Source organism: Nyctibius grandis, chromosome 27, assembly GCF_013368605.1.
Source record: "Nyctibius grandis isolate bNycGra1 chromosome 27, bNycGra1.pri, whole genome shotgun sequence".
Lineage (NCBI taxonomy): Eukaryota > Metazoa > Chordata > Aves > Nyctibiiformes > Nyctibiidae > Nyctibius > Nyctibius grandis.
Genome location: NC_090684.1, coordinates 5257638 through 5281063, shown reverse-complemented (window position 1 = coordinate 5281063; position 23426 = coordinate 5257638). Strand labels below are relative to the sequence as shown.

General features: G+C 68.0%; 3 protein-coding genes and 1 non-coding gene across 5 annotated transcripts; all 4 read left to right on the top strand.

Annotated features, from left to right (window-relative positions):
• Positions 1 to 436: 436 nt before the first annotated feature.
• Positions 437 to 2641, top strand: TMEM167B (transmembrane protein 167B). Its single transcript, XM_068419435.1, has 3 exons — positions 437 to 508; positions 1477 to 1608; positions 2146 to 2641. Exons 1-3 carry the CDS (start codon positions 499 to 501, stop codon positions 2226 to 2228), a joined length of 225 nt encoding a protein of 74 aa, XP_068275536.1. The 5' UTR covers positions 437 to 498; the 3' UTR covers positions 2229 to 2641.
• An 850-nt stretch (positions 2642 to 3491) lies between these two features.
• Positions 3492 to 3824, top strand: LOC137674301 (small Cajal body-specific RNA 2). The gene has a single exon (XR_011049811.1). It is a non-coding gene; the product is annotated as a small Cajal body-specific RNA 2 (non-coding RNA).
• On the top strand, positions 3506 to 16031 carry ELAPOR1 (endosome-lysosome associated apoptosis and autophagy regulator 1). 2 transcript variants are annotated; one of them, XM_068419263.1, is made up of 22 exons: positions 3506 to 3703; positions 6653 to 6773; positions 7179 to 7371; positions 8008 to 8155; positions 8900 to 8980; positions 9253 to 9358; positions 9436 to 9585; positions 9811 to 9899; positions 9984 to 10161; positions 10274 to 10402; positions 10487 to 10577; positions 10663 to 10768; positions 10870 to 11007; positions 11090 to 11344; positions 12119 to 12292; positions 13209 to 13389; positions 14288 to 14384; positions 14468 to 14569; positions 14808 to 14934; positions 15029 to 15207; positions 15584 to 15749; positions 15836 to 16031. In XM_068419263.1, the coding sequence occupies exons 2-22, from the start codon at positions 6689 to 6691 to the stop codon at positions 15890 to 15892; spliced, it is 2832 nt and encodes a 943-aa protein (XP_068275364.1). In that variant the 5' UTR covers positions 3506 to 3703; positions 6653 to 6688; the 3' UTR covers positions 15893 to 16031. The 2 variants fall into 2 exon arrangements, with proteins under 2 accessions (XP_068275364.1, XP_068275363.1); XM_068419262.1 differs by lacking the exon at positions 3506 to 3703 and adding an exon at positions 5719 to 5827.
• A 1177-nt stretch (positions 16032 to 17208) lies between these two features.
• SARS1 (seryl-tRNA synthetase 1) lies at positions 17209 to 23426 on the top strand. Its single transcript, XM_068419312.1, has 11 exons — positions 17209 to 17386; positions 19200 to 19270; positions 19417 to 19497; positions 20147 to 20305; positions 20776 to 20919; positions 21194 to 21349; positions 21723 to 21944; positions 22038 to 22167; positions 22568 to 22725; positions 22815 to 22944; positions 23027 to 23426. Exons 1-11 carry the CDS (start codon positions 17251 to 17253, stop codon positions 23188 to 23190), a joined length of 1551 nt encoding a protein of 516 aa, XP_068275413.1. The 5' UTR covers positions 17209 to 17250; the 3' UTR covers positions 23191 to 23426.

Sequence of the window (23426 nt, the reverse complement as noted above, 5' to 3'; positions counted from 1 at the left end):
TTATACTGGGGACTGGGTGCTCTGGGGGAACGGGGGGTTATGGGGAGACTGGGAATTACTGAGGAGCCTGGGGGTCACTGGGGGCTGGGATGGGAACTGTGTGCACTGGGGGGTTACTGGGAGGACTGGGTGTTACTGGGGTAGCTGGGATGGGAACTGGGTGCACTGCGGGGTTACTGGGAGGACTGGGGGTTACTGGGGTAGCTGGGATGGGGACTGGGTGCACAGGAGTGAGCGCACTGGGCGCACCAGTAGCTCCTGGGCGCACCAGGGGTTAGCGGGGCCCGGCTGAACTGTGGCTGCTGAGGCCAGTACTGGGCGATACTGGTGTTCCCACGCCTCCCCCCGAATAGGCGCTCGATTGAGGCCGCCTGGCGCCATCGGCCCGCGACTGGCCGCGCCTGCAGCTTCCGGTGTCGCGTTGGCGGGCGGGGCCCCGCGCATGCGCAGCGGCGCCGGCCCGGGGAGCGCGGGGGGGGCCCCGCCGCCGCCGCCGCCATGACCAACGGTGAGGGGCGGCCCGGGACGGGGGGGGCACCGGAGGGGTGCGGGGGGACCGGGCTGCTCGGGCACCTGGGGGCGAGGAGGGGTGACCGGTCACTCGGGCGCTGGAGGGGGGGGGGGGCGGAGCTGGGAGGCCCTGGGGGGGGGGCTCAGAGGCCGGGGACCCCTTGGGGGGGGGGGTTGTGGGACCCCTTGGGGAGGGCAGGGGCAGCTGGGGGGTCTGGATCTTCTCTTGGGTGGGGGGGAGCTCAGAGGCCCGGGTCCCCCCGGGGGATCGGGGGAGAGCTGGGGGGGGTCTGGGTTCCCTTGTGGGGGAAGCAGGGGGGGTCTGAGTCCCCTTTGGGGGGGAGCTGGAAGGCCTGGGTGCCCTTGGGGGGGCAGCTGGGGGGTCTGGGTCCCCTTGGGGGGCTGGAGCTGGGGGGTGTGGGTGTCTCCTTAGGTGGGGGGCAGCTGGGGGGTGTGGGTCTCCTCTTGGGTGGGGGGGAGCTCAGAGGCTGTGGGGTCCCCTTGGAGGAGCAGGGGGACAGCTGGGGGGCCTGTGTTCCCTTGGGGAGGGGGGGAGATGGAGGGTGTGGGTTCCCTTGATGGGGGGGCTGGAAGGCCTGGGTCTCCTTGGGGAGGGAGGGGGGCAGCTGGGGGGTCTGGGTCCCCTTGGAGGGTGGGGAGAGCTGGGAGGTGTGGGTCTCTCCTTAGGTGGGGGGGAGCTGGGGGCTATGGGTCCCCTTGAGGGGGCAGTTGGGGGGTGTGGGTCTCCCCTTGGGGAGGGGGGCAGCTGGGGGGTCTGGGTCCCCTTGGAGGGCAGGGAGAGCTGGGGTGTGGGTCTCCCCTTGGCAGGGGGGGAGCTCAGAGGCTGTGGGGTCCCCTTGGAGGAGCAGGGGGGGAGCTGGGGGGCCTGTGTCGTTCCGGGGGCTGAAGCTGGCGGCCGGGGTCCCCCCCGCCGCGGGGTGTCCCCCCCCACCCTTGTCCCGGCAGTGTACTCGCTGGACGGGCTGCTGGTGTTCGGGCTGCTGCTGGTCTGCACCTGCGCCTACGTGCGGAAGGTGCCGCGGCTGCGGGCCTGGCTGCTGGGCGAGCCCCGGGGGCTCTGGGGGCTCTTCTACAAGGGTGAGCCGGGGGGGGCACGGGGGGTCGGGACAGGGACACGGGGGGGTGGGATGGGGACACGGGGGGGTGGGATGGGGACATGGGGGGGTGGGATAGGGACACAGCGGGCTGGGATGGGGACATGGAGTGTCAGGACAGGGACATGGGGGGCCAGGACGGGGACATGGGGGGCCGGGATAGGGACACGGGGCCAGGATGGGGACACGGAGGGGTGGGACAGGGACACGGGGGGCCAGGACGGGGACACGGGATCAGGACGGGGACACGGGGGGCCAGGACAGGGACACGGGGGGCCAGGACAGGGACACGGGGGGCCAGGACAGGGACACGGGGGAGTGGGTCTGGGATGGGGACACAGGGGGGTTGGGACGGGGACACGGGAGTTGGGATGGGGACACGAGGGGCCGGGATGGGGACACAGGGGGGGCAGGATGGGGACAGGGACATGGGGAGCTGGGACGGGGACATGGGACATGGGGGGCTGGGACAAGGACACAGGGGTGTCCCGGCTCACCCCGCTCTCCCCCGACCCCACAGCTGCCGTCATCGGGACGCGGCTGCACGTGGCCGTGGCCATCTCCTGCGTCCTCATGGCTTTCTATGTCCTGGTGGTGAAGTGACCCCCGTGGGACGCCGACACCCCGGTACCCCCCCAGCCACCCCACCGCCTGCCTGGACCCTGCCTGCGGCCGCCCTGGGGTGCCACCATGGCCCGGCACCCTGCTGACACCCACCTATGGGTGCTGCCCGGCCGCCTCTGAGCCCTGGCGAAGGGGGTGCGGGGTGGGGGGCTCGCCCCCCCCCCGTGACAGGGACCATCTGGCTGGACACTGTGTCCCCATGGGACCATGGACCCCCCAGTGTGGGGACTGGGGGGGGCTGGGGACAGGCAGGGCCCCCCCTCACCAGCGGGATCCCCCCGGGGGGTCCCTCATGGGGGGCTCCCCCCAGAGCTGTGGGGTTTGTGACCCCCCCCAAGTTTGTAAATGCTGGACCCCGATGTGTAAATAAAGTGGGGGTTCCCCTGCGGGCAGCCGTGGGTCCCGTCTGTGGGGTGGGGGGTCCTGGGGGGGCGAGGGGCTGCCGTGGGGCTGGCTCCTGGGGGATGAGGGGGTCCTGGGGGGCTGACTCCTATGGGGCAGGGTGTGCCGTGGGGCTGGCTCCTGTGGGGCAGGGGGGTCCCATGGGGTGGGGGACTGCTGTGGGGCTGGCACTTGTGGGGCAGGAGGTCCTGGGGGGCTGGCTCCTGTGGGGTGGGGGGGTCCTGGGGGGCTGGCTTCTGTGGGGTGTGGTGGTCCCATAGGGTAGGGGGCTGCCGTGGGGCTGGCTCCCGTGGGGTGGGGGGCCCTGGGGGGCTGACTCCTATGGGGCAGGGGTGTGCTGTGGGGTGGGGGGGCTGCTGTGGGGCTGGCTCCTGTGGGGTGGGGGTGTCCCATGGGGTGGGGGACTGGTGTGGGGCTGGCTCCTGTGGGGCAGGGGGTTGTGGGGGGCTGGCTCCTGTGGGGCAGGGGGCATCCTGTGGGATGGGGGGCTGCTGTGGGGCTGGCACTTGTGGGGCAGGGGGTCCTGGGGGGCTGGCTCTCATGGGGTGCAGGGGTCCCATAGGGTGGGGGGGCTGCTGTGGGGCTGGCTCCTGTGGGGCAGGGGGGTTCCGTGGCGCTGGCTCCTGGTGTGGGGGGGGGGTCCTGCGGGCGGGGGGCGCGTGCCCCGTGCACACGCGTGTGTATCGGGAAGGGGGAGCGCGTGTAGAGCGGGGAGTGCGGGGCGGGTCCTCCCCGCCGCCAGGGGGCGCGCTGGCGTGCGGGGGGGCGTGGCCAGCGCGTCCTTTTCCCGTCGTGCCCCGCGCGGCCGCGGTATAAAACGGCGGCGCAGGGGGCGGGAGGGAGAGTCGGGCGGGGCGCGGCGGCGACGCCGGGTGTGTGCTTGTGTCCGTGCGTGTGTTTGTGTCCGTGCGTGTCTGTGGGTGTGCGGGTGTGTCCGTGCGTGTGCAAGGCGTGTGCGTGTGTAAGAGGCCCGCGCCAGCCCCCCCCCCAGCCCCTACACGTTGATCTTATTCGATCGGCCGGGCCGGGCCCGCTCCCGGGGCCGCGCCGAGGTGAGAAGAAGCGGCGCCGCGAAGCCCCGCGCGGGCGGTGTGCGGCGGCCGGCGGCGGGCGGGATGAGTCGATCAGATAGGCGAGGCCGCGGCCGCTGAGCGCCCTGCGATTCTGACCCGCCGCCGGCACGACCCGCACCGGCCCGCACCGCGCCGGGGTACGGGGCCTCCCCCCGGCCGCACCCGGGCCCAGCCCTGCGGGCGCCGCGCGGGGCCCTGTAAGCGCTGTGCAACGCGTGTGAGCTGTGCACGGGGTTACACAAACCCCGCAGCGTGCAAGGGCTGCGCACAAGGCCCTGCACGTCCCGTGCAACACGCGTGAGCTGTGCGCGGGGGTGCACAAGCCCTGTGGCGTGCAAGGGCTGCGCACAAGGCCCTGTCAGCTGCGTGTGACGTGTGTGAGCTCTGCACGGGGCTGTGCAAGCACTGTGGTGCACAAGGGCTTTTCACAAGCCTCTGCCAGCTTAGTGCAACACGTGTGAGCTGTGCACGAGGCCCCGCCAGCCCTGTGCGATGCGTGTGAGCTGTGCCTAGGGGCGTGCAAGCACTGTGGTGTGCGAGGGCTGCACACGTAGCCCCGCCAGCCCCGTGCGATGCACGTGAGCTTCGCACGACGCCGTGCAAACTCCACGCCTCGCACGTCAGCTTTGCACGGGGCCGCGCCAGACCTGCAGCGTGCGAGGTTCTGTGAGCCCCGTGCAACGCGTGTGAGCCGTGCCCGGGGCTCTGCCAGCTCCGTGTGACAGTGTGAGCGTGGCACAGGGCTGTGTGAGCCCCGCGGCGTGGGGCAGCTGGGCACAAGGCTGCACCAGCCCCGTGCGACACGTGGGAGCTTCGCACGGGGCTGGTGGTTGTGCGGGAGCTGGGGCCGCGCCAGCGCCACCCGTGAGTGTCACATGGGTGCGTGTCCCCCCTGGGACACCTGTGGGGTGGGTCGCTGTGCTCCTCGGTGCTTTATTGGCAGCGTGTGGTGACCAGGGGACAGCCACGGTGGTGGCAGCGAGGGGACAGCCACAGTGGTGACCATGGGATGGTTCTGCAGGGTCTCCGTCTGCCAAGGTGGCACCGCGGGGCATGGCCACCTCCCCACGCCACAATGTCCCCAGCTGCATCCCCGTGGTACCTAGCTGTGTCCCCATGCCACCATGGGGACAGGTGTGTCCCCTGTCTGGCATCCCTGTGCCACCACAGATGGAGCCCTGTCCCCTGTGTCCCCAGGTGTCCCCCATCCCCACGGAACACACCAGCATCCCTGTGCCACCACGGACAGAGTCGTGAGCCCCATGTCCCCCCTCTCCGCCAGGTCCCCTGTGGCCCCATATCTCCTGTGTCCCCCATGTCCCTGTGTCCCCATATCCCCTGTGTCTCCATATCCCGTATGTCCCCCATGTCCCTGTTTTCCCCCATGTCCCCTGTGTCCCGTGTGTTCCCCACATCCCCCATGTCCCCCGTGTCACCTGTGTCCCCATATCCCGTGTCTCATATCCCCTATGTCCCCATATCCCCAATGTCCCCCTTGTGTCCCCATGTCCCCCATGTCCCTGTGTCCCCCATATTCCCCATGTCCCCTGTGTCCCCATATCACTTGTGTCCCCGTGTCCCATATCCCCTGTGTCCCTTGTGTCCCCATGTCCCCCATATCCCCAATGTCCCCCATATCCCTTGCGTCCCCCATGTCCCCTGTCCCACATATCCCCCATGTCCCCCATGTCTCCTGTTTCCCCGTGTCCCTTGTGTCCCCCATGTCCCCCATGTCCCCCATATGTCCCATGTCCCCAATGTCCCCCGTGTCCCCCATATTCCCCATGTCCCTGCGTCCCCCCCCGCTACACCGACCCCTTACCGGACCGACCCACCTCCGTTGCGGGGAGGGGTGCGCGGCGCTGCGGGACGGACCATTCCCCGTGTCGCCCGGGGGGGGGGCAGGTGGCAGCAGGTGCACACACGGGGGGCGGAGCCGTTGCCAGGCGCAGGGAGCGGGGGGAGGCGGAGCTGGCAACGCTGTTACCGGGCGCCCGTAGCGCCATGGCCGGTCCCGGTGCACGGTGGCTGCTGCTCTCGGTGTGTTTAGTAGCCACGGGGCTACCGCGCTGCACCGGGCAGCAGCTCCACGTCTGCAAGGAGGTACCGGTAACCGGGGAGGGGCGGGGGGGTGGCAAGCCGGGGGGACTGGTCGGTCCCCTGGGGTGGTCCGGGGGGGGCAAAGCCCCCCCCCGGACCCCCCAGGGGACCGACCAGTCCCCAAGGGGATCCCTCGGGAGACAAGAGGTGGCGGGGGCTCCCCGACACCCCACGGGTGCCCCCGTCCCGGCCACGGTGATGGGCACCCTCTGCTGTGTCCCCATCCCGGGGTCCTGGAGCCGGGGGTCGGTACCGGCTCGGGGGGTTTCTCTTCACCCCATCGCCCCCGTTTCCAGTTTTTGTCACCAACCCGCCACATTCCCGGTTCCGAACCCCCACCCAGGGGTGCTGCAGGGGGTGGGGTGAAGGGTGGGGGCACCCCCCCGGTACCCCACCGCCCCGACATCACCCACACCCAGGACATTAACGGCGCCGGTTGGGTTTCACCGGGCTCCAGCGTCGCCACCTCGCCGGCCTTGAGCCACTTTTGGGGTCACCGTGACCCGCCACCCCCTTGTTTCTCCCTGGCTGCCCCCCAACAGCGGGTGGGTGTCCCCGGGGTGCATCCGGGTTGTGCCAAGGAACATGTTTAATGAGCCAACACGTGTCGCCACGCTCGGTCACGCCAAGGCGAGTGGTGCCGCGCCGGCACTCGGAGCGGGGGGACACCGGGGTTTCAGTCCCCGCCACACCGGGGTGGGGATGGAGGGACCGGGGTGGCGATGGGGGAACTGGGGTGGGGATGGGGTGACCGGGGTGGGGATGGGGGAACTGGGGTGGGGATGGGGGTCCCAGGTGCCTTCGCCATCCCAAATCCTTCTCTTCCAGTCCGAATACCACTACGAGTACACAGCATGCGACAGCATGGGCTCGCGGTGGAGGGTGGCAGTGCCACACACGCCGGGACTCTGCACCGGGCTCCCGGACCCCGTGAAGGGCACCGAGTGCTGTAAGGTTTTGGGGAGGGGGCACATGGCGGGGTGGGAAATGAGGGTGAGGATGGGGTGGGGGAGGTGCAGCGCGGCTTCTCGCCGGCTCCGGCACAGCGCGGCACCTTCAAAGGCGGCGACGGGCCCCGTGTGCTCGGTGGCGATAAACCCCGTTAACGGCGTCACCGGGATGAGGGGAGTGGGAATGTGCCCCCCCCTCCCCAAGCCTTGGGGGGTGGCACCGGGGCCGCATCCTGCCTGGTGCTGGAAAGAGACAGGGTCTGGCGCGGGGAAGTGCCGTGGAGTTGCCACAAATCATAAATCTGGGAGGGGGGTTTGCCTCGCTGAGCCATGGGGACACACGGGGACAGTGGGGACAGGGGGGTCCCAGTGCCACCGCCCTGACCCCGCGCCCCTCGTTGCAGCTTTCTCCTGCAAGGCGGGCGAGTTCCTGGACATGGGGGCGCAGGCGTGCCAGCCCTGCGCCCACGGCACCTACTCGCTGGGCACCGGCGTGCGCTTCGACGAGTGGGACGAGGTGCCCCACGGCTTCGCCAGCATCGCCACCAACCTGGAGGCTGACGACGGTTTTGGTGACGCGGTGGAGAACTGCACGGGGTGAGTGGCACCGGCTCTGCCCCGGGGTGATGGGGCATTGGGGGGGCTGGCACCCAATGGCTGCTTCCCCAGGAGGGTGCTCGGGGACTCGGCCACCCCGCAGCGGTGAGCAGGATGGGTGCTGGGGCACCTCTGGGCATCGCTAGCACCCCGTCCCCCACCGTCACCCCCGGGCGGTGACACCGGCTGTGGGGGACACCCCGGCAGCATCACCCCCACCCGCGGCGGCAGGACCCCAACCCCGTGGGACACCCACACCGGCCCTCCAGGGACAGGGAGCACCCATGGGACTCCCCACACCTTTGTGCCACGAGCCAGCGCCTTTATTTCCCACCGTGGCCCTTCGAGCCGTCCCCGTCACCCGGTTGCACCGGCAGCCACCGAGCTGTCCCCACCATCCCCGACGTGGCACGATCCCCCCGCTCCTCCTCCAGTGCAGCAGGGACGGGCTGGGTGTCCCCCGGGGCTGAGGGTCTGACCACAGCACGGTGACATGTCCCCCGGGTTCCCCACGCTGTCCCCAACGCCTCCTCCTTGCTCCACCTGCCTGGGGACGCTCACAGCCGTCCCCGCCGTCCCCACGCCGCGGGGTCCGGAGCGGTGATGGAGCCCCCAGTCGGTGTCACCTGTCCCCAGGTCGACGTGGGTGCCGCTGGGGGACTACGTGGCCTCCAACACGGACGAGTGCACGGCCACCCTCGTGTACGCCGTGAGCCTCAAGCAGGCGGGCACCGCGTCCTTCGAGTACATCTACCCCGACAGCAGCATCGTCTTCGAGTTCTTCGTAGGTGACAGGGGACCGGAGGGGTGCAGAGCTGGAGGGTGGGGGTCCCTGGGGACATGGCGGGGGTCCCTGGGGACGTGGTGGGGGGTCCCTGGAGACATGGTGGGGTCCGTGGAGACATGGCGAGGTCCCTGGGGACATGGTGGGGGGTCTCTGGGGACATGGCAGAGGTCCCTGGGGATATGTGAGGGTCCCTGGGGACGTGGCGGGGGTCCCTGGGGACATGGCGGGGGTCCTTGGGGACATGGGAGGGTCTCTGGGAACATGGTGGGGGTCTCTGGGAACATGGCAGAGGGTCCCTGGGGATATGGTGGGGGTCCCTGGGGATATTGTGGGGGTCTCTGGGGACATGGTGGGGGTCTCTGGGGACATGGTGCAGTCCCTGGGGACATGGTGGAGGGTCCCTGGGGACATGGGGGGGGGTCCATGGGGACATGGGAGGGTCTCTGGGGACATGGCAGGGGGTCTCTGGGGACATGGTGGGGGTCCCTGGGGATGTGGCGGGGGTCCTTGGGGACATGGGAGGGTCTCTGGGAACATGGTGGGGGTCTCTGGGAACATGGCAGAGGGTCCCTGGGGATATGGTGGGGGGTCCCTGGGGATATTGTGGGGGTCTCTGGGGACATGGTGGGGGTCTCTGGGGACATGGTGCAGTCCCTGGGGACATGGTGGAGGGTCCCTGGGGATATAGTGGGGGTCCCTGGGGACATGGCGGGGGTCCCCGTCCTCACGGCAGCCTCGCAGGTGCAGAACGACCAGTGCCAGCCCATGGTGGAGGAGTCACGGTGGATGCGGACAACGGAGAAGGGCTGGGAGTTCCACAGCGTGAGTGTGGGGACGGGAGGTGACACGGGGTGGGAGGTGGCACGGGGTGGCGGGGGGGGTCCCTTGGTGCAGCCCCCGCTGTCCCTTGTGTCCCCTCCCCGTGGGGAGAGGAGGCTCCACGAGGACGCGGAGGGGCTGGCGGGTGGCAGCAGATGGGGTTTAGTCCTTAGTCCTCCACCTGTGGGTGCCAACGCCCTCCCCAGCACTGGGACCACCCCACAGCCCCCCCAGGACCCCCCACCCATGTCCCCCCCCCCCCACCCCTCTGCCAGGTGGAGCTGAGCCGCGGCAACAACGTCCTGTACTGGCGCACCACCGCCTTCTCCGTGTGGTCCAGGGTGCCCAAGCCGGTGTTGGTGAGGAACATCAGCATCACAGGTAGGTGGGTGCTGGGTGGGGGGTGGGGGGGTCCCATTGCCCCCCACCCACGGCTCAGCACCCTCCTCGCTGCCCAGGGGTGGCTTATACCTCCGAGTGCTTCCCCTGCAAACCCGGCACCTACGCCCCGGCCGCCGGCTCCTCCACCTGCCACCTCTGCCCCGCCAACACCTTCTCGGGCAAAGGGGCCACCGCCTGCCAGCCCTGCGAGCCCACCGCCTACGCCGGTGAGAGGGGCACCCCGAGGTGACACTCGGGTCCCCGTTGTGCCCCCCATATCTCTCCCCCCACATCTGTCCCTGGGGAAGGGAGAGGTGATGCGAGGGGACAGGGAGGACACCATGTCCCCGCGGGAGGGAGGACGTGGGTGTCCCGCTGGTGGCATCCCGTGGTGGCATGGGGACGGTCCCCTGGCCACGCTGGCTCAGCCACCGTGTCCCCTCGTCCCGCAGAGCCCGGCTCGGCGTCCTGCACCCCGCGGCCACCCTGCACCGACAAGGATTATTTCTACACGCACACGGCCTGCGACGCTGGCGGGGAGGTACGGCGGTGACACAGGCTACGGGGGGGGCTGTCCCCTCTGTGTCCCTGCGTGTCCCCAGCTCCCTCACTCCCACCCGCGCAGACCCAGCTGATGTTCAAGTGGGCAGAGCCCAAGATCTGCAGCGAGGAGCTTCCCGGGGCCACGCAGCTGCCACCGTCAGGGGTGAAGAGCCGATGTCCCCCCTGCAACCCCGGCTTCGCCACCACCAACGGCACCTCCTGCCAGCCCTGTCCCCACGGCTCCTACTCCAACGGCTCCGGTAAGCACGGCCCCGTCCTTGTCCCCAAGGGCTGACTGAGACCCTCAGAGCTCCCCTGGGCTATGGAGGTGGGTGCCACCCCCGGTGCAGAGTTGTCCCCTCCTGTCCCCAGGCTGCCACAGCTGCCCGGCGGGCACCGAGCCGGCGCTGGGCTTGGAGTACAAGTGGTGGAACGTGTTGCCCTCCAACATGGAGACCACCGTCCTCAGCGGCGTCAACTTTGAGTACAAGGGGATGGCAGGTAACGCCGGGACGCCGTCCCCTCGCTGTCCCCTCCCGTAGGGGCAGGTGGGGACCCTGCTGAGCCATCACCGTGTCCTCGCAGGCTGGGAGGTGGCCGGGGACTACATCTACACGGCGGCGGGAGCCTCCGATAACGACTTCATGATCCTCACGCTGCTGGTTCCCGGCTTCAGGTGAGGTGGGGACGAGCGTCGGGGTGTCCCCAAGGAGGGGACAACACCTGACGGTGTCCCCACGCCATCCCCACGCTGTCCCCAGCCCTCCAAGCCCCGTGCTGGAGGACGCGGAGAGCAAGGAGGTGGCCAGGATCACCTTCGTCTTCGAGACAGTCTGCAGCGTCAGCTGCGAGCTCTACTTCATGGTGGTGAGTGAGGGGACATCGGGGGGGACCTGGGGGGGACACACAGCGGGTTTGGGGGGGACACACCAGGTTTGGGGGGTGCTACCATCCCCGTGTCCCTGCAGGGCATCAGCTCCCGGACCAACACGCCGGTGGAGACGTGGACGGGCGCCAAGGGGAAGCAGTCCTACACCTACGTCGTGGAGAAAAATGCCACCACGAGCTTCACGTGGGCGTTCCAGCGCACCCCGTACCACGAGGCGGTGAGGGACAGGGGGGTGACACCCCCCGGGGGGGCTCGGGGTGCTGGGTGGGGTGTGATGGTGACGGTGCTCTCGGTGCCAGGGCCGGCAGTACACCAGCGACGTAGCCAAGCTCTACTCCATCAACGTCACCAACGTGCTGGGAGGGGTGGCCTCCTTCTGCCGCCGCTGTGCCCCCCAGCCAGCCGGGTCCTGCGCCCCGTGTCCCCCCGGCAGCGCCGTGGAGCCCGGCTCGGGCGCCTGCCACCCCTGCCCGCCCGGCACCTACCTGCAGGGTCACCCCTCCGACGGGCCCCCCGCCTGCCAACCCTGTGGCCCCGGCACCCACAGCAACCAGGTACCTGTCCCTGCGTGTGTCCCCCTCCGGGGGTGGGGGTCTGTGGGGTGGCGGGGTGATGTCCCCACGGGTGATGCCAGTCCCTGTGGCCGTCCCAAATGGGTGATGCTGTGGGGCCCAGAGGGGTGACATCAACGCCCCCCCACCCAAGATGTCCCAGATGGGTGGCACCAGCCAGCTCCAGGAGGGTGACACCAGCCACCCCCCATCCTGGGTGGGTGACACTGTCTGTATGGGTGATGCCAGCCCCCCAGATGTCCCCAGGGAGGTGACACCAGCCCCCCCAGCCATCCTGGGTGGGTGACACCAGCAGCCCCCATCGTGGGTGGGTGACACTGTCTGGATGGGTGATGCCAGACCCCAGCTGTCCCCAAGGAGGTGACACCAGCCACTCGGCCATCCTGGGTGGGTGGCACTGTCTGGATGGGTGACGCTGTATGGATGGGTGATGCCAGACCCCCAGATGTCCCCAGGGAGGTGACACCAGCCCCCTAGCCATCCTGGGTGGGTGACACCAGCCCCCAGCCATCCTGGGTGGGTGACATTGGCTGGATGGGTGATGCCAATCCCCAGCCATCCCCAGGGAGGTGACACCAGCCCCCCCGGCCATCCTGGGTGGGTGACAGGGTGGGTGACACCCTGATGGGTGCTGCCAGCCCTCCGCTGTCCCCAAGGGCTGACCCCGGCTGTCCCCAATGGGTGACACTCCCTGTCCCCAGCAGGGTGACACCAGCCCTCTGCCACCCCTAACTGCCACCTCCTGTCCCCCCCCAGCTCCGCTCCCTCTGCTACAACAACTGCTCCTTCTCCCTGGAGCTGCGGGGCCACCTCCTGCACTACGACTTCCCGGCGCTGGCGGCCGGCGCGGCCCTGGCCACTGGCCCCAGCTTCACCGCCAAGGGCCGCCGGTACTTCCACCACTTCAGCCTCAGCCTCTGCGGCCACCAGGTGAGGCGGCACCCACGGTGGGCAGCACCCACTGCGGGCAGCACCCATGGTGGGGGCAGCACCCGCTGCGGGTGGCACCCATGGCATGGGCAGCACTTGCTGCGGGCAGCACCCACTGCGGGTCAGCATGGGGCCGGGGTCGGTGCCTTCCCCGGGGCACGGGAAGAGGCAGGGGTGGGTGCATGTGGGGACGTGCGTGTGTGCATGCAGATGTAGTGTGAACACGCGTGTGCGCGTGCATCTGGAATGCAAACACGTGTGTGCCTGCATGTATAGTGCACACACACGTGTGCATGCATGTATAGTGCAAACATGCATGTGTGCGTGCATATGTAGTGCACACATGCGTGTGTGCATATATAGTGCAAACACACGTGTGCATGTATATATGGTGCAAACACGTGTGTCCATGTATATATAGTGCAAACGTGTGCATGCATATGTAGTGCAAACATACATGTGTGCCTGTGTATGTAGTGCAAACACACGTGTGTGCATGCATATATAGTGCAAACACATGTCTACACGTGTGTATAGTGCAAACATGTGCACACGTGCAGTCATGGAAACACAGTCATGCAAACACACGAACAAATGGACAGTCATGTGAATGCATGCACACATTTGTGCAAACACGTGTGTGAATGCATACATAGTGCAAACATGCATGTGTGAGTGCATATATAGTGCAAACATGCACACGTGCAGTCATGCAAACACAGGCAGTCATGCAAACACACAAACACATGCACAGTCATGTGAATGCATGCATATGTGGTACAAACATACGTGTGCACGCATGTATAGTGCGACCACATGCACACCTGCAGCCCTGCAAGCACACGCGTGCAGTTGTGCACACACAGGTGTACACACGTGCACACGGTCATGCAAGCACGTGTGCACACTCGCGCAGGGCAGGAAGGCGGCCACCTGCACCGACAACGTGACGGACGCGCGGCTGCCGGCGGGCGCGGGTGCCCCGTCCCGCGTGGTGACGTCCTACGTGTGCCAGGCCATCGTGGTGCCCCCCGACGCCGTGGGCTACAAGACGCCCGTGTCCTCGCAGCCCGTCAGCCTGGCCGACCGCCTCGTGGGTGAGCTGGCACCGGGCGGGTCCGCGTCCCCCCGCGCCTCCCGGCCCCCAGGAAAAGCCACCGAGGTTTGACCTTCAGTGTCACCGTCCCCTCCTGTGGGACCCCAGTGTCACTGGGACGCCCCAATCCTGCTGGGACACCCCAGTACTGCTGGGACACCCCAAAGCCACTGGGCTGCCCCAAAGCCACTGGAATGCCCCAGTGCCGCTGGGACACCCCAATGTAACTGGGACACCCCAATGTCACTGGGACACCCCAATGCCACTGGGACACCCCAATGCCACTGGGACACCCCAATGCCACTGGGATGCCCCAGTGCCGCTGGAACACCCCAATGCCTCTGGGACACCCCAATGCCACTGGGACATCCTGGTGCCACTGGGACACCCCAATGTAACTGGGGCACCCCAAAGCCACTGGGACACCCCAATGTCACTGGGACACTCCAATGCCACTGGGAGGCCCTGGTGCCGCTGGGATGCCCCAATGTCACTGGGATACCCCAATGCCACTGAGATGCCCCAGTGCTGCTGGAACACCCCAATGCCTTTGGGACACCCCAATGCCTCTGGGACACCCCAATGTCACTGAGACACCCCAATGCCACTGGGACATCCTGGTGCCACTGGGACACCCCAAAGCCACTGGGGCACCCCAATGTCACTGGGACACTCCAATGCCACTGGTACACCCTGGTGCCGCTGGGACACCCAGGTGTCCCCCTGCTCCCCCCAACCCAGAGCAAACCCCCCCCCATGGTTTGACCTTCATCTTCACTGTCCCCTCCCGTGGGAGCCCAAAGCCACTGGGACACCCTAATGCCACCAGGACACCCTGGTTCCACTGGGACACCCCAATGCCACCGGGACACCCTGGTGCCACCCCGCTCTCTCCACAGGTGTCACCACCAGCTCCACCCTGGACGGCATCGTCTCCCCACCCGAACATTTCCCCCCCGGCCACACTGACCTGCCCGACATCATCTTCTTCTACAGGTGAGGCTGGGTGGCCTCGGGGGGACACGGGGACCGCGCTGTCCCCTCCGCTGACCCCCCTGATGTCCCCCCACTCTCGGCAGGTCCAACGACGTGTCACAGCCCTGCAGCAGGGGCAGAGCCACCACCGTCCGCCTGCGCTGTGACCCGCTGCGCGCCGGCACCGGCACCCTGGCCGTGCCCAGGTGGGGACAGCGGTGGCTTTGGGGTGGCTTTGGGGTGGGGTGGGGGGGGCAGCACCCTCACCCCTCTAGGGCTGGGTGGGTGGTGGGTGGCTGGATGGGGGTGTCTCTAGGGTGACACCCCCATCTGCGGGCACCCTTGGGTGCTTTGCCTTGGGGACCCTGCTGGCGTGTCCCCCACGTCGGGATGTCACCGGGGCTGGCTGACGCCCCCCCGCTTCTTCTGTCCCCCCCCCCACAGCAAATGCCCCGAGGGGACGTGTGACGGCTGCACCTTCCACTTCCTCTGGGTGACGGGCGACGCTTGTCCCCGCTGCTCCGCCAGCCACTACCGCCCCATCGTCGGCGCGTGCCTCAACAGCATCCAGGTACAACCGCGAGCCACGACGCCACGGGGATGGTCACCACCACGGATGGTCACCCCCGCCCCCAAACCCCCTTGAACCCCATTCCCTCCTTCAGAGAACCACCTACGTGTGGCGGGAGCCCCGGCTGTGCCGCGGCGGCCTGGCCCTGCCCGCGCCGGTGGTGAGGCACTGCCGGAGAGTGGAGTTCTGGCTGAAGGCGGGCATCGCCGGGGGCACCTGCGCCGCCATCCTCCTCGCCGCCCTGGCCGCCTACTTCTGGAAGAAGAACCGCAAGTGAGGGGGTGACAGCGGGATGGGGAGGGGTTGGTGGCACTACGGTTGGGGGTTGGTGGCACTATGGTTGGGGGTTGGGGACACTACGGTTGGGAGTTGGTGGCACTATGGTTGGGGGTTGGTGACACTACGGTTGGGGGTTGGTGGCACTATGGTTGGGGGTTGGGGACACTATGGTTGGGGGTTGGTGGCACTACAGTTGGGGGTTGGGGACACTACGGTTGGGGGTTGGGGACACTATGGTTGGGGGTTGGTGGCACTACGGTTGGGGGTTGGTGGCACTACGGTTGGGGACACTATGGTTGGGGACACGATGGTTGGGTGTTGGGGACACTACGGTTGGGGGTTGGTGGCACCGTGTTGTGTCCCCCCCAAGGCTGGAGTATAAATACTCGAGGCTGGTGATGACGGCGGCGGTGAGGGACAGCGACCTGCCAGCGCCCGACAGCTGTGCCATCATGGAGGGCGAGGACGCCGAGGACGAGCTCATCTTCACCACCAAAAAGTCACTTTTTGGCAAAATTAAATCCTTCGCGACCAAGGTAAGGGGGTGGGGGTGGGGGGGGCACAGCGCCGTGCCTCAGTTTCCCCGCTCCGCAGCGGGGGGCTCACGGCGGGGCTCCCGCAGAGGACGTCGGACGGGTTTGACTCGGTGCCCTTGAAGCCATCGCCCACGGAGCTGTGACGGGGCCGGGGGGGGTCACCCCGTGCCCACCCCCCCCCACCGTGGCCTTAGGGACCCGCTTCAGACTGGAGCTTCGTTACGGCTTTTGTATGTCGCCCCCCCACCTCCGTGTCCCCTTCAACCAAACCATGCCAATACAGGAGTGGGGTTTGTACACGCGTGTGTGTGTGTGTGCACCGGGACACGGACACGCGTGTGATGGGGGTGTGTGGGGGGGGTGAGCGTGGAGAAATGGGGGGGGAAGAGGGTTAAGCGTGTGCACAGGCGGAGCACACGCGTGTGGGTGCTCATGCACGGGGCAGGGCTGTGTGTGCACACGCGTGGGGGTGCGTGTGGGTGGGGGGTGCACACACGTGTGCGAGCTCTGGCCGTGGCGTGGCTGCGTCCTGCGTCTGGGGGACTGTGGCTGTGCTGTGCTGTGCCGTGCCGTGCCAGGCTATGCCATGCTGAGCCATGCCATGCCAGGCGATGCCGTGCCATGTCATGACATGCCAGGCCATGCTATGCTGTGCCAGGCCAGGCCATGCCATACTATGCCAGGCAATGCCGTGCCATGCCAGGCTGTGCCATGCAGGCCGTGCCAGGCAATGCTGTGCCATGCCAGGCCGTGCCGTGCCATACCATACCAGGCCATGCCATGTTATGTCATGCCATGCCATGCCAGGCCAAGCCATGCCAGACGAGGCGTGCCACAGCCCAGCCCCATACCCACCTCCTCCTGCACTTGGTCACCAGCACAAATTGACCGATTTGGGTGATTCTGCCCCAAAGCAGAGGCCCAAGGCTGGCACCCCCTGGCCCTTTTTACCGGGTTCTCGGCGTTTCCCAGGCGGTGCCGGGGGGTCGGTGTGTGCCAACGGCGGTGGGGTGCCATGGGGCGCCATGGGGCTCCATGAGGTGCCGTGGGGTGCTGTGGGGTGCTGTGGGGTGCTGTGGGGCTCCATGTGGTGCTGTAGGGTGCCATGGGGTGCCGTGGGGTGCCATGGGGTGTTGTGGGGGGCCCCGGGGGACACTTGGGGACACCCAGGGACACGCGGGTGCCGGCACGTGCGGGGCCGGGGGTACCCGGGGCCACCCGGACCCCCGGGGACAGCCGAGGGACACGCGGGGGCACAGCGGGACACCGGGGGGGGGCTCGGTGCCACCCAGAGCCCCCGGGACCCCCCGAGCGCCCCCACCCCGCTGCGCCACCGCCGAGCCGCCAGGGGGCGCTGCTCCCCCCCGTACCCCCCCCTCACAGCGCCCCCTGGCGGGCGGCCTTGGCGCTGCCTGCGCAGCCGCCCCTCTGCGCACGCGCCTCTCCCCGTCCCGCGCATGCGCGGCGGCGGCCGGCGGCGCTGACAGGCCCCGCCGCCATCATGGTGCTGGACCTGGACCTGTTCCGCGCCGACAAGGGCGGCGACCCCGCCATGGTGCGGGACATGCAGCGCAAACGCTTCAAGGACCCGGCGCTGGTGGACGCGCTGGTGCGGGCTGACGGCGCCTGGCGGAGGTGTACGTGGGGCGGGGGGGGCAAGGCCGGGCTGGGGGCTGGCACCCACCGCCCCGGGCTGGGGAGGGGGTGGGGGAGCGGAGGGGACCCGGCACCCCCCGGGGCTGCGGGACCCCCGGGAGGGGCTGTCATCCCCCCGGGGGGACCCTCTGTCCTAGGCTGGGCGTGTCCCCTCTTACCCGACCCCTCTCAGCTCCCCCCCAGCCTGGCGGCCTGTCCCCGGGTGATGCCCCCCCCCGTGTCCCCTCCCCAGGGATGGGGGATCCCTCAGGGGTCTTCCGCCCTCCCCCCAGGGCTGGGAGCCTGGCCCCACATTGATCCCCAAACCCCCTCCCCGTGGCGGGGTGACCTCTGGGGGCGTCCCTCTGGCCCCTCTCCCCACCCCAGGGTCCCTCCCACCCCGCTCCCCACCCCAGGATCTCCTCGGTGGATCCTTCCCCTCCAGGACTGGGGGATCCTGTGGGTGGAGGGGGCCTGTCCCTGGGCGGATCCCGCTCACCCCCTTCCCTAGGGCTGGGGGGAGGTTCTCCCGGTGGATCCCCCCCCCTTTCCCCCTCCCCAGACCTGGGACAGGTCCCCGGTGCCAGATCCCCCTTGGGCTGCGCGTGGATCCCCACGGGTGATCCAGCCCCACGGGTGATCCGCAGGGCTCCGCTCGCTCCCGGTGCTGCTGCCCCAGCCGCACTGCAGCAGGATCCAGCCAGGGTGGGGGGGGTCCCACACGGTGCCACCCCCACATACTGGGGTAAACCCCTGCCCGGGTGGTTCGAGGGGGCAGGAGCAAAGGCCCCATCGCCCCCGGCCCGGGCGGGAGGTTGGGCAGCAGGAGCTGCTGTCCAGCCCCATTGTTGGGTGCCTGGGTGCAGAGGAGGGTGGGGTGGGAGGCGAGGGGGGGTGTGTGCCCCAGGAACCCGCAGTTCCCAGGGCGCCCCGGTCCCCCTGGCCGCCGCAGCGGGATGAAAGAGGCACCTTTAAACACGCTTTTAATCCCATCGCCTTGATGTGCATGAGCCCGGCCCTGCTTAATCACGCCCGGCGCGTCCCTTGGCTCTGGCTGTGCCCTCGTCACAGCCTTAATTTCATCCCGGGGCCTTTCATCCTTCTTCCCAGGCCGGCGGTGGGGGCTGCGCCCCGGCCCCCTCCCTGTGGGGCTCCAGGGGTGCGCTGGTGTGTAACGGCGAGGCGCAGGGCTGGCAGGACCGGTGGCTGATGCAATCCCTCCTCGGTGCCGTGGGGTCCGGGGGAGGCTGCCAGGGTCCTGTTTACCCTGCTCTGCTCCCCGGCTCTTAACCCTTTGTGTTTCCTGACTCTGGATTGTCCCCCCGTGGGTCTGATCCTGCCTGCGGACGGGGATGTCACCCTGCTGGGGTGACACATCCCTGGCGTCGGTGTGGCTCTGCTCTTCCCAGCCCCGGTGTCCCCAGGGGGGTCCTCCCCGGTCCCCTCATCGAACAGCCCCGATCTCATCGCTGTGGCCCCAGAGCCCTGGATCCGCTCAGCCCCCGATGGCCCCAGCCCAGCGTGGGGGTCCTGGTGGGACTGTGCCTCGTCTCCGTGGCCCGGTGGCTGCATCACTTGGGGTGTTTCCAAATGAGCCCTCTGCTCCCCACAGCTGCCCCACGTCATGGCCAGCCCCACAGCGTGCTCTCACACGGTCAAACACCCAGCACTGGCGGCCATGGGCATCCCTGGAGCTGCCAGCCCCTCTCCTCCTCCCACCTGAGCCTTTGTGGCCCCTCTTGGTGCCGGGTGGGGGTCCTGGCCCCGCTCCCACTGGTGCAGCTGGCTGATGGCTCCTTCCTCTCTGCTTTGCAGGCAGGTTTCGTGCCGATAACTTGAACAAGCTGAAGAACCTGTGCAGCAAAACCATCGGAGACAAGGTGAAGGTGAGGCACGAAGGATGTTACTAACTGGTGGCACCTGCCCCAGCTCTCTGCACTCCAGGCCTCTCCCTCACATCATCGAGGAATCTTTTTACCCTCGAGCTTTACCCTTTAACCCCCCTGGAGGTTTCTTTTTCCTCCCTCTACAGAAAAAAGAGCCAGTGGGGACAGACGAGTCCGTACCGGAGAGCGCGCAGAACCTCGACGAGCTGACGGTCGACGTCCTGGGGGTGAGTCTGACCCCGTCTCCCCCCACTTTGCCACTGACCCACCCAGTTTGTCCAGAAGTTCACCTGTAACTCCCCAAACTGGCGATGTGAGGTGCCCAAAACCCCCGCACCCAGCGAGGGGGCACTGCCTGAGCCCCCTGCCAGGAGGCTCCTTCTTTCCCCCAGTCCCACACCAGCAATAACCAGTTCTTTGCTCAGTGTCCTTCATCTAAAGACCGTTCCAGCCTCGCTGTGTGGCAGCTCCCCAGCCCGGGGATCGTCCTGCGCTTCCCTGGGGGGGTTTGTAGCCTCAGTCATTACGTGACCTCTCCAAGTCCCTTCCTCCCTGCCCCGTTCCCCTTCCCACTTCGTTAAGCGTGATGTTTAACGAGCGTGGCGCTGGCCGGCTTTCGCTGCCGTGGGAGCTGGCTGCTCCCCCTCGTCCCTGCCGGGCGCTGCGTGACGCCGCAGCTCGCTCAGGCCCTTTCAGAGCCTGACTTAATGTCGCTCCTTTGTCCTCGGGGGCTCTTGTTTGATGTGTTCAGTCCCCGGTTTCGCTCCAGAAGCCGGCTCAGCCGGGCGAGGGTCCGTGATTAACCCACTCGGCTGCCAGCCCCCCTCTCCCCGGCGATTCCTTCCCTTCCCCACCTCACCCCCGTCGCCCCTGCAGGCTCTCCAGGTGTCCCAGATCAAGAAAATCCGTCTCCTCATCGATGAAGCCATCCTGGAGTGCGACGCGGAGCGGGCGAGGCTGGAAGCGGAACGTTTCGAGAGCCTGCGGGAGATCGGGAACCTCCTGCACCCCTCGGTGCCCATCAGCAACGATGAGGTGGGGCCGAGAACGGGGTCGGGATGAGAACGGGGTCGGGCCGCGCTGGTTCAGCAAAGCCAGACACCAAGGGGGGGGCTGGCTGCGGGGAGGGTCTCCCCTCCTCAAACCCCAGATCAGCGGGTGGGTGAGCGAAATCTGCATGACAAGACAAGGATTCCTGCGGGGAGCAGACAAAGAGCAGCTCAGACACCGCTGGCCGAGGCCATTGTTGGGGGAACACATGGGAAGGCCGGTGCCAGGCGGCGGGACCGGGGGCTGCCTCCGCTCCACATTCATCCCGCAGGAATATTTGCCCGGGGGAACACAATCGGGCCAGGCCCGTTGCCAAGTGGCCACATAATAAGCGACCGGTGGGATCAGGCCTGAGGTTCCAAGCTCTGTGATGTCCCAAACTGGGCCCAGTGCAACGTGGTGACTGGACACTGAGGTGATGGGCTCCCCCTCTGCTTCCCTCCGTCTTGGTGCAGGATGTGGACAACAAGGTGGAGCGGGTTTGGGGCGACTGCAGCTGCAGGAAGAAATATTCCCACGTGGATCTGGTGGTGATGGTGGACGGTTACGAGGGCGAGAAGGGGGCCGTTGTGGCGGGCAGCCGGGGCTACTTCCTGAAGGTGAGAGCCCTGAGCAAGGAAACAAGGCGGGTCCTGGCTTCTCCCCCCTGGGCTGAGCTCCCTGCAGGGCCCTCGGCGGCGGCGTGGGACGGGCGCTGGGGCCCAGGCACCCTCCGGATCCACACCGGCATCCCGGAGGGTGATGCCGAGCCCGGCAGTCAGAGCAGCCCGGAGCTGCCGTGGGCTCCCCGTGCTGCTGGACCCGCTGAGCAAGAAGCGGTGGCACAGTGTGTGTGGGGTGTGTGACAGGCGGTGGCTTCCCTTGTGCCCCCAGGGTCCCCTGGTGTTCCTGGAGCAGGCCCTCATCCAGTACGCCCTGCAGAGCCTCCGCGCCAAGGGCTACACTCCCGTCTACACCCCCTTCTTCATGCGGAAGGAGGTGATGCAGGAGGTGGCCCAGCTCAGCCAGTTCGACGAGGAGCTCTACAAGGTGAGCGGCTCGGCACCCGCCGGGGCTCGGCGCCTGGCACCCGCCGTCCCCCCCGGGCACCTGCTCCCCGACCGAGCCACCGCCGCTGTGGCTTGGGGAGCCGGCTGAGGTCCTCCCTGCAAGGCCACGGCGGTGGCTCCCTTCCGCTCCCTGTCTCCGGGGTCCATCTTTATGGCTTGTCGTGGTGATGTGGTGACAAGGAGGTGGCTTGTCCCCAGCCTCGCTGGCAGGTGGCCATCGGGGCCTCCAAAGGCAGATGGCAGCTGCTCCCTTTCCCGAGCCATCCTGTCCCTGTGTGCCAGCGTGAAAGCCTCGCTGTGTGCCTGCCAGGGAGGAGCTGGGGACAGGGGACAGTGGCTCTTGTCCCCTGCAGGTCATCGGCAAAGGCAGCGAGAAGGCCGAGGACAGCTCCATCGACGAGAAGTACCTGATCGCCACCTCGGAGCAGCCCATCGCCGCGCTGCACCGCGACGAGTGGCTGCGGCCCGAGGATCTGCCCCTCAAGTACGCGGGGCTGTCGACGTGCTTCCGGCAGGAGGTGGGCTCGCACGGCCGCGACACCCGCGGCATCTTCCGCGTCCACCAGTTCGAGAAGGTGAGAGGGACAAAGGGGACTTGGGGGGGGGGACACCAGCATCCCCACGGGGACTTTGGGGCCGTATCTGGGGGCTCCCGGCTCTCCCGGCAGATCGAGCAGTTCGTTTACGCTTCGCCCCACGACAACAAGTCCTGGGAGATGTTTGAGGAGATGATGGCCACGGCGGAGGAGTTCTACCAGGCCCTGGGCATCCCCTACCACATCGTCAACATCGTCTCAGGTAGGGTCACCTCTCCGTGCCACCGTGACCCCAAGGAGGGGAGTGGCCACCGAGGGTGTCACCATGACCCTGAGCCACTCGCCTGGCTGTGGTGTGGGGAGGAGGAGGAGGTGCCTCAGCCCCGGAGCATGGAGGAAGGAGCTGTTTGCTTTTCTACGCCGGACCTGTCCCCTCTGTCCCTTCCAGAGGGACAGTTTGAGTGTCCCAACTCCTCCTGGAAACTCTCCCAGGACAATTATCCCGTTTAATCGCTCTGGCGTCCCGCTGCGGAGCAGGAGCCCCCCGTCCCTCCCCACGTCACCTCAGAGCCTTCACACCCCCGTGCTGCCGCCCCTTGGGGACAGGCATCTTTTGGGGGGGCACTGGGCCCCTTGCTCAGCGCTGTCCCCCCGTGTCCCAGGCTCCCTCAACCACGCCGCCAGTAAGAAGCTGGACCTGGAAGCCTGGTTCCCCGGTTCCGGCGCTTTCCGCGAGCTGGTTTCCTGCTCCAACTGCACCGACTACCAGGCGCGGCGCCTGCGCATCCGCTACGGCCAGACCAAGAGGATGATGGACAAGGTGAGGCCGAGCTGGGGATGGGGCGGGGGGGGGGGGTTCCTCTTTGTCCCCCCTCCTCACCTTCGCCGTGTCACCGTGTCCCCGGGCAGGTGGAGTTCGTGCACATGCTCAATGCCACCATGTGTGCCACCACCCGCACCATCTGCGCCATCCTCGAGAACCACCAGACGGACGACGGCGTCCGCGTCCCCGAGAAGCTTCGTGACTTCATGCCCCCAGGTACCACCCGGCCCTTCCCCGCCCTGTGCCCCACTGCCAGGCTGGGGGTGCCAATGCCTGGTGTGTCCCCCCCCCTCCGCAGACCTCCGGGAGCTGATCCCGTTCGTGAAGCCGCCCCCCATCGAGCAGGAGCTCTCCAAGAAGCAGAAGAAGCAGCAGGAGGGGGGCAAGAAGAAAGCGGGGGGCCGGGGCGGCGAGCGGGCGCTGGAGGAGCAGCTGCAGAACATGGGGGTCAACAGCGCCTGAGGCCTCTGCCCCCCCGCACCCTGCAGCCCCCCACCCACCCCAGGGACCCGCGGGGGCTCCTGAAGCACCCTGGGCTGCGCCCAGCACCTTCGGGGAGCCTGGTCCCCCCCCCCTGCTTGGGGCATGGACAAAGGACTGATGTTATGTGGGGTCTGCCCCCCCCCCACCCCGTGTACCCCCAGGGTGGGGACAGAAGATGGCCTTGTCCCTTCGTCAATAAAGCCAAGAGCTGCTGA

Coding starts and splice junctions, on each gene's coding strand:
- TMEM167B (XM_068419435.1), top strand. Junction 1,609..2,145: donor CTGGGGGCTCTTCTACAAGG/GTGAGCCGGGGG, acceptor CCGACCCCACAG/CTGCCGTCATCGGGACGCGG.
- ELAPOR1 (XM_068419262.1), top strand. CDS start 5,729: ATGGCCGGTCCCGGTGCACGGTGGCTGCTGCTCTCGGTGTGTTTAGTA. Junction 8,156..8,899: donor GCATCGTCTTCGAGTTCTTC/GTAGGTGACAGG, acceptor GCAGCCTCGCAG/GTGCAGAACGACCAGTGCCA. Junction 9,586..9,810: donor CGAGCCCACCGCCTACGCCG/GTGAGAGGGGCA, acceptor CTCGTCCCGCAG/AGCCCGGCTCGGCGTCCTGC.
- SARS1 (XM_068419312.1), top strand. CDS start 17,251: ATGGTGCTGGACCTGGACCTGTTCCGCGCCGACAAGGGCGGCGACCCC. Junction 21,350..21,722: donor TCGACGAGGAGCTCTACAAG/GTGAGCGGCTCG, acceptor TGTCCCCTGCAG/GTCATCGGCAAAGGCAGCGA. Junction 21,945..22,037: donor GCGTCCACCAGTTCGAGAAG/GTGAGAGGGACA, acceptor CTCTCCCGGCAG/ATCGAGCAGTTCGTTTACGC.